This window comes from Cucumis melo, chromosome 2, assembly GCF_025177605.1.
Source record: "Cucumis melo cultivar AY chromosome 2, USDA_Cmelo_AY_1.0, whole genome shotgun sequence".
In the NCBI taxonomy this organism is placed as follows: Eukaryota; Viridiplantae; Streptophyta; class Magnoliopsida; order Cucurbitales; family Cucurbitaceae; genus Cucumis; species Cucumis melo.
In genome coordinates, this window is record NC_066858.1 from 4,489,735 (window position 1) to 4,498,480 (window position 8,746).

Genomic DNA, 8,746 nt, shown 5'->3' on the forward strand with positions numbered 1-8,746 from the left:
ATTTTGCATTGCTAACATTAGTTTTCTAAGATTCTGCCATGTCAGTGTATTTGTTAAGATAAAAAAAATCAAACAAAATATCACATATCACGAATACAACATACTATTTGTAAACAATAATTTTTAACTAAATAAAAAAATATTATATTGTTTGAATAATCCTAAAGATATGCTATTAGTTTTAACATTCCCTAATTATTAAGATACAAAATACAGTGTATTAATTTTAGATTCTTAAGTTGAATTCCTAAAATTATGCCAAATATAATATACAATCCATTAATTTTAGATAATTTATTTTGTTAGGTGTTAAAGTTATTTAAGTTTGGAAAGGAAAATAAAAAATAATATATATATATTTTATAATATTATAATATAATATAATAAATAATATGAATTATATTATTATTATTATTATATATTTTTCTAAAACCCTAAATTCATCATCATTTTTTTATCTCAGTCGTAGCCCCCCGCTCTCATCTTCTTCTTCTTCGAAATCACACGACCTCGTCATCCCTGCCTCTCTTCTCTCCATCAAGATCTCCGGCGAGTCAAGCTTCTGTTCGTCATTAGCCCAAGCCACCACATCCCGAGCCGCTCCCCTTTTGGTCAGCTATCTCCTCTATGTCGCGACGTCCGAATTTGAAGTGAGTGGATTGTGTTTGCTCCAACCGATGTTTGTCCACGAAGCTCCGACCGCTGTTGTTGCATCTCCACGAACCCAGTCGCCGCTGTCACGATCTCCTATTCACATGGAGCTTGTCGTACCATCCATCTTTCTCCATAGCACTCTGCCTCACCAGGACGTGCTTTCCTCGCCATTGAAGAAGCCTTCGTCCTTAAGCAGCCATGTCTCAAGTGTGGGTGCATAGTTTCTATTAATTATAGAGTATTTATGGATGCGGGTGCATAGTTTGGATTAATTATAGGATATTTGTGGATTCTGTTAAAAATGTATCTAGAAATCATATTTGTCAATTAGTTAGGGGCATTTAAGGCATTGTTCTCCAATTTATTATTTAAAAATGTTCTGTTTTGCTATTTTGTCGATTTAAAGATAAAATCGTCATTTATTTGTAATAATCTCTAATTTTGCCGTAGTTTTTGTCGGTTTTTTTTTTTTTTTTGAAAGTGGGCTAATTTTAAAATATAAAACTAAACCTGTGTTGTGTTTTCCTTTTTCCCATTTTGTTCTCCAACAAATGCTTCCATTTCTCAATTTGCTCTCAAATCTATCATTCCTCATTTGTAAACCAAATTCTCCATCAAATTAATCTTCATCTTCTTCCCAATCCTTACTGATCTCCATCAAATTCTTGTTTCAATATTCCTCCAACCTAAAATCATTGAAAAATCCTCTTCTCTACAACCAAATAAATTCCACTTACAACCCTTCGATCCACTCCATAACCCTTCACTTCCTCTTCATCGCCGTCTGTTTTCTCAACTGCCGGCGATGTCTAACTGTACCGTCGAGTCTTGTAAAGTCGAAACAAGTGATGGGGTAAAGCTTCACACAAGGGTTTTCAAACCAAAAGATGAGGTAGCGAAGGAAATTGAGAATTTGGGTGTTGTCTTGGTCCATCCTTATTCCATTTTGGGTGGTTGTCAAGGGCTTTTGAGAGGAATAGCTGCTGGGTTAGCGGAAAAGGGTTATAAAGCTGTGACTTTTGATATGAGGGGTGCTGGGAAATCGTCTGGAAGGGCTTCTTTGACTGGATTTGCTGAAATTAAAGATGTAATTGCTGTTTGCAAATGGGTTTGTGAGAATTTGTCGGTTCATCGAATTTTGTTGGTGGGTTCTTCTGCAGGTATGTTTTTCTTTTTTAGTTTCTGCTGTGGGATTTTGTGAGGATGTGACTTGATTTTGGTGAAATGTTTTGAGATTGGTTGTCTGACTTGGTGATTGCTTTTAGATATGGTTCTTCTTGCATACTGATTGAAATTATCTTCAACATCATGCCCTATATCGTTGTTTGTCATGTTTGGATTCTTATATATGTTAAACCTCTGGTTAGATGTTGTATCGTGTATGATATCTATACTTAAAAAGAAGAATTTTTTTCACAATCTCTCATAGAAAAATTAGTGTCTTGACAAAAGCGTTTAGCTCTTTTAGCCCGTAGTTGACATTATCTTTCTCTCTATATGTCAAAATGTTAGATTCTCCACTCCCGCAGTTCTCAAGAAAGAAAAGTCCTGCCCAAAATGGCAGGATGATATTTAAGATTTTGAATGTCGATGATGTTAAATGGAATGAGGCTTCAAACTAAAAATTTTAAGATATGGTGTGGATGGTTTTCTGAGATCCAAAGATTGATCAAACAGATACTTTCCTTGAAATAAGGCATGATGTTAGGGTCTGGTTGAATTGTGTCCTTTAGTTCAATGGCAATGCTGTTTCAGTTATCTGTATGGTTTATTGTCCTCCATGTACATTGTTCTTTGCAAACTTTTCTTTCTTGGAAGTAAATCTTGTATCATCTAGAACTCACCTGGATTGTTCGGTTATGAAACCATGTTGAGATAAAACAATGGCACACCCTCTTGTTTTCTCATTTTAAATTGCCAAGCTTGCTACTATCATATACCATATAGACACATCATAGACAATTGGAAGAGATAGTGTTGAAACAAAATTGATGGTGGGATTGAGAGGGTGGTATCACATTGATGATGCAATCAGTAAAAAGTCTAAACCAAGTAACATTATTTTCTATTAATTTGTGGGGACAAAGGGCAGGTGAAAGTATTTTGAATCACATGTAATTGTGTCCTTTTCAGGTGCCCCTATTGCAGGCTCATCTGTGGATTTGATAGAACAAGTGGTAGGTTATGTTAGCCTTGGCTATCCTTTTGGCTTAGCTGCCTCAATTCTTTTTGGAAGACACCACAAAGCCATTTTACATTCTCCAAAACCAAAACTTTTTGTGATGGGCACACGGGACGGTTTCACGAGCGTGAAACAATTGCAGAACAAGCTAAAATCTGCAGCAGGACGTGTTGAAACACATCTTATAGAAGGTGTGAGTCACTTTGAAATGGAAGGCCCTGCATATGATGCTCAAATGGTGAATCTTATCCTTCATTTTATATCTTCTTTGTAGGAAATCAACTTTGCTTAGAATATTTGTGTGGGAGTAACCCTTATTACATTGTGCATTAAGCTTTGTAATATTGATTCCTTGTGTGTTGTGTAGGAAATTTAAAGGTTCACTCAACAAATTTTGTATCACTAAAGTGAAAAAAGCAAAACAAAAAATATTCCATAGCGTTAGACATGTATTAACAGTGTATAGGAGAGGCAGCTGAGTGACTAATCTACATGAAATTCTATTGACTATAGAATAAAGTATTACAGAAAGAACATTTCTAGTGAAGTTAAGATAGAGATTAAAATAAAACAAGAACTCTTTGACAATCAATAAACAAAAGCCAAGGCAAGGCACCAGTAACTGCACAGTTGGTCATAAAAAAAAATTGAAAATGCCACAACGGATTGAGCATGCTGCTGTGTCCATTCAACAAAATCGATTCATCACCATTGCCATTGATGATTATTGGCAAGTCTGCAGGTATAAGCATTTTCGAGCTTCGGGGTCACTTTACATCACACACGAACCATTGATTGTCCTTGAGAATATGGTTCTCTCCCATCTGCTTAAATCCCAAAAAAGAAATGATAAAACGAGGAAGAAACATGATCTTCTCACAATTAAGTAACCCAAATTTAATCTTTCTTGTTAGTTTAAATTAGAAAAAGAACAAAAAATATATATTAATATAGGGGTGATGAAATGGTGTCATCAATAATTTAATATGCAGGTTCAATAATCAGATGATTTTTTTTTTTTTTTTTGTCCCTTACTCGTTCACCTTGCTATTGTTTAACAACAAAAGGCTATCACAAATATATTGATAATAAATAGCAAGATAAACTTTTGGATCCATTTATCAATACTCCGAATATGAGTCTAATGATTGAAGAGAACGATTTTTACAAAATTGGGAGACCACTGACATTGATAAAAAGAAAGCTCAAGTAAAATAAAACGAAATGAAGGGTTTCAGACAATGTACATATACAGAACCGATGCAATATCATTTAAATTATGTACTGTACACCAGTAAGCATGTTTAATTAGTTATTACCACTTTCACCATCAGATGCATCTTCGAGCCTTGCAATTGCGTTGACAAGAGATTGCTCGTGATCCTGCATTTGCATAGACTCAGTTTAGGTTGCATAAATAAACACATAAAGTGATGTTAGGTTGAGATCAAACAATTCATACTTTCAGTACTTTCTTGGCCTTTTCAATCTCCATGGGATCCGGCTGATTAGCACCAAATACTTTTTCCACCTGTTTGAACTCCAAGGAAACAGAGGTCACCAAGTGAATTAGCTAAAATAACTAACATGGAATAAATGATTGAATTTTTTTTTTTTTTTTTTTTAAAATTATGTTTGGATAACAATCTCATTGATGGTATGAAATCATGTTTGATCAGCACACCTCTTTAATTAACGTGTCTGTGTGAAGTATTTCAATATCACCCGTAGCCTGCTTCCGAGATCCATTTTGGGATACAGGTAAGTCTCTCCTTGATTGACCCTTTGTGGTTCCTCTACCCCTTCCGCCAGCAGCAACTGCACCGCCTCGTGTCATGGACTTCTTATTGCCCCTCCCGTGCCCAGGGCGAGCACCACTGCGCAATGCTGTGGAAACCTCTCGTTCCCATCTAATATCTTCAGGAGATATCTAACAGGAAAGAAATAAATAATTCATAAGTGACAATCTTCCACTAAAGATCGGGATTTCAAATAGAAATATGACCACTGAGTTTACGGCCAATCATTTCATCATCCAATTCGCAGATCTCTAAGTGAAAAATGGAGCAAAATTTTCAGTTACACTACAGGTTGCCTGGTTTATAATCAATAGCAATGACTGTTAGTAGTTCGATTTGAGCAGCAGCGGTACAAATTCTTGAACAGCCATATAGATCATAAGCAGTAACCCAGCAATTGCACTATTAGAAGGTTGGAAGACAGTGAAATAAAAAAGATGGTATTTTAATCTAAATCATTGGTCCTACAGAGATACGATAACCTACAATGACAGCTGCTTCAATCATTTTGACCCAAAAGCTTAAACTTATGCACCAGCATACATTACAAATATGTACAATATAGCTATTACTTCACCTTCACTAGTGAACAATTGTTACAAAAACAAGCCAAACAGATCACATTCTATAGTGAAACTATCGAAGTACACGCCCGGCTTGATCTAACATCATATAAATCATGCCACCTATTACAACCCTAACCTAGGTCCAAGTTGATGAAATGTATAGACGATCTCAAAAATAAACTAAACAAAATCCAAAATATTTCTCATTTGTCTGCTTGAATAAGTGAGCAATCCTTTTAATAAATCAACATTCTTGAGAACGAACAAGAGGAAAATCTAGCAAGCCCATCATTTGTTAATTCATTTTGAGATAGGGAGGAGTACCTCCTTAAGGTTGACCCATTCCCATGTCTCATGTGCTGTATTGATATCATAGACCAAAGCATGACGACCCTGTCCCACATAAAGATCTATGAGATCAAGGAGAAAAACATTTGGAGTAAAATCAAATGAATAATCGAACAAACCTCAGCATGATTATAATCAGTTATAACAGCCTCATAGAAGCTGTTATCTTCAGGCCATCTAGTCCAAACCTTACGTCCAATTAAATGTTCATGTGTTGCTCCTTCAGCATTTTCATTTGAAGCAAAGGCCCCTAAAGAACCTCGACTGTTTACTTGGGCACTTCCGGTAGGACCTGTGTGCATGGACTTCACAACAAGTGCTGCAATTAATGCGATGCATTGACTAGATAACAGGATATAATAAAAATTAAAACGGAGGCAAGTTACAATTTAAAAGAACTCACTGATTTTGTCTTTGTAGTCCTAGCTCCAGGGGGCGGACCACGTCTTAAGGTTGACGAAGACGGTGGTATAGTAGTGGGTATTGCAGGAGTAGGTGCACCTTGGGACAAGGAGGCCTGGGATGTTTTCTGTTTCTTTCGTGATGCTGAGGCAGTGGGGCTGGGTACAGGATCAGCCATGGGTTGATCAGAATTGAGTTTTCCAGGTTGGAGCCCATTTGCTGTTCTCCATTCCCTAGGAGCATCAATCATAACAATGAATAACGAAATAGCATGATCTATAACAACTGTGGTAAGTAGCAGTACAAGACAAGCTATGCCATATCCAAAATAAAAGATCACAAATAATCAAACCTTATCCTTTTGATGACATCATCTGCATTTACCCTAGATAAAAGTTTTCTGTGTTCTTCATCTGATACTCTCAACTCCTTTCTTAATTCTGTTATTAAACTCTCCTTCTCCTGATAAAAGTTTAGATTGTAAGGAACCCAAAAGCTGAGAATAATTTCTTTCAAATTTTTTTATGGATTCAAGAAACAATCAGAGGAAAAAGATACCCAAGTAATTGCATCCGATTGAGCTTTAAAAGCACGCAGGACTGAACTATATGCTTCCTGCTCAATGTGGTGGATCTGCATTTCCATATCACCGAGCATCCTAGGTAATGCAGAAGAATTTACCTGTGCAGATCTTCCATTTCCTGCTGGAAGCCCACCTCTTTGAAATCTACTTTGATGAGGAGGAGGAAGGTCATCATCTGTTCCTGCAGTTGTTTTACGTCATAAAGTTTTAAAAGTAGAAGAAGAAATCTCCAAATGAAAGCTGCCATTCTAGGAAATAATATATTAAACAAACAAAATTGTCCCGACAAGTTCACAAGGAATTTTCCATACCGTTTTACAGGCATTCGCTTAATTACGCACAGAGAAAATTAATTTAAACTGAATATAAATGTCAATTCATTACCCATTATGACACTAAAATAGTTCCTTGCTCTAGTGAATACAGAAGACATAACTAAAAGAAATGAGCTAAATTAAAAGACAGAAAGGAAAAGGTTCATATAGTTATATTGACATAACAGAACGAATAACAAAAAGAATTCTTTCATTCCTTTTTGAAAAGGGTTGGGACAAGACTCCATTTAGTGAAGTTTTTCTCACTGCAACAAAGCTGAGTATAAGGCAACATCCAGTCTATCATATTGCAGAAAATACAAAAAGGCTGCTGTCATGTACAAGCAAAAAGAGGCCTGATGAACAGAAAGAAAATAACTTAACTTAACCCACAACGACTAAGGCTCAATTTGAAAACAATTTTGCTCATAGTTTTCTTTTGAAAACTGTACATTTTCTTATGAATCTGTTTACTCTGATTCTCCCCTATTTAAAGAAAATTTAGATTCTTAGCCAAATTCCAAAAAAAAAAAAAAAAACAGTTTTATTTAAATAACTTAATTTAAAAAATATTTGTAGGGTAAGAAATAAAGAAACTCATAAGCAAAAGTAGTATTAGTAAGATTAATTCTCAAAAAACCAAATGATTGTCCTTCGTGACCTAAATTGTATAGGAACAGCTAATGGAGGTAAAACAAGCAACAAAAAAGCATAAGAAAAGGGGAAAAAATCAACATAATTCATAAGGCAAAGTACTTCCATTATGAAATTCGTTTCGAAATGAACTTATCAGCTAAACGTACTGGAAGTGGTTGCAATACTTAAAACAAAGAAAAGAAACCCAGCCATTATCAATAGTAATACATAATTCATAAGGTAAACTATTTGCTATTGAACCCTAGAAAACCCTACAAAAGTTCAAAACCAATCATTTCAATTTACTCACCACTGCTATCAGACGGTTCATACTCCATGGAAGTTCAACGCTAGCCCAATTGAACCCACGAAAGGAAAGCAACTTTACGACAAACCCAACTCAGAAAACGCGGTAAAATTCCTCAGGATTCAACAAGAACACAGGCGGGCAAAACCCAACAAGAAAAACAAAGAAACCCAACAAGCAAAATTGCAGAATATGGCAGAAACTCCAAGGTCAAGCTCCACCCATGGAAGTCCAATAAGCTAAATTTGCAGAGCAAACATGGATCGAGTGAGAATCAAGACTCGATCCGCTCTGAAAAGTTCAGTAGACAGTAATTGAAAGAATTTTAGGAAAAAAGATTATGAATATCACGAATCTAAGATTGGGAATTGAGGGTTTTTCTTTCTTCTTTGTGAGAGAGATTGAAGGTGTGTGAACGATGAACGAGACGAGAGAAGCCCGTTCTGGGTTGGGAGGGAAGGCGGACTTGAAATTGATTATTGTCTCCATCTGTCCATTTTGTTTTTCCCTTAATAATTCCTTTCAATTCCGTCATGGCTTTTCATACACAAAAATGTTTTATTGGTAACAAAAGAGAATTTCTATATTTGGTTCGATAGTATCATTAAGATTTTTAGTTGTAATTCACTATAGTTCAGTCGATAAGATATTATTTACAATTTTTATTTTATGCATTTCTAACTTAAAAATTTGTTTTTTCAATATCCATATAAAAAAACATGTATAATCCTACTTTATGTATATCTCAATTAGGGTTATATTATTTCAATATCCTCTCACTTAGATTTCTATCTCATTACACATATTTCATGTTATGCATCAATAAATTTTCTTACTATGCAACAATCAAAGGTGAAATATTGAACTTTCAACTTTAGAAAAAGATCGTTTGAGGAAAAAAATCAAGAATGATATCAATTTGAACATAGTTTAATTAGTTATGACCAAAAGTTGA

General features: G+C 35.2%; 2 protein-coding genes across 5 annotated transcripts; one reads left to right on the plus strand and one right to left on the minus strand.

Moving 5' to 3' along the window:
- Nucleotides 1-459: 459 nt before the first annotated feature.
- LOC103492503 (uncharacterized) lies at nucleotides 460-3,284 on the plus strand. The gene is made up of 2 exons (XM_008452903.3): nucleotides 460-1,814; nucleotides 2,788-3,284. Exons 1-2 carry the CDS (start codon nucleotides 1,460-1,462, stop codon nucleotides 3,108-3,110), a joined length of 678 nt encoding a protein of 225 aa, XP_008451125.1. The 5' UTR covers nucleotides 460-1,459; the 3' UTR covers nucleotides 3,111-3,284.
- Nucleotides 3,285-3,316: 32 nt separating this feature from the next.
- LOC103492502 (protein EMSY-LIKE 3) lies at nucleotides 3,317-8,329 on the minus strand. 4 transcript variants are annotated; one of them, XM_008452902.3, is made up of 10 exons: nucleotides 7,795-8,329; nucleotides 6,510-6,715; nucleotides 6,304-6,413; nucleotides 5,953-6,184; nucleotides 5,669-5,854; nucleotides 5,526-5,594; nucleotides 4,521-4,766; nucleotides 4,299-4,367; nucleotides 4,156-4,219; nucleotides 3,317-3,660 (listed from the first exon to the last, which is right to left on the minus strand). In XM_008452902.3, exons 1-10 carry the CDS (start codon nucleotides 7,820-7,822, stop codon nucleotides 3,614-3,616), a joined length of 1,257 nt encoding a protein of 418 aa, XP_008451124.1. In that variant the 5' UTR covers nucleotides 7,823-8,329; the 3' UTR covers nucleotides 3,317-3,613. The 4 variants fall into 4 exon arrangements, with proteins under 4 accessions (XP_008451124.1, XP_008451123.1, XP_050936776.1 ...); XM_008452901.3 differs by having other exon boundaries at nucleotides 3,317-3,663; nucleotides 7,795-8,315; XM_051080819.1 differs by having other exon boundaries at nucleotides 6,510-6,709; nucleotides 7,795-8,304.
- Nucleotides 8,330-8,746: the final 417 nt, after the last annotated feature.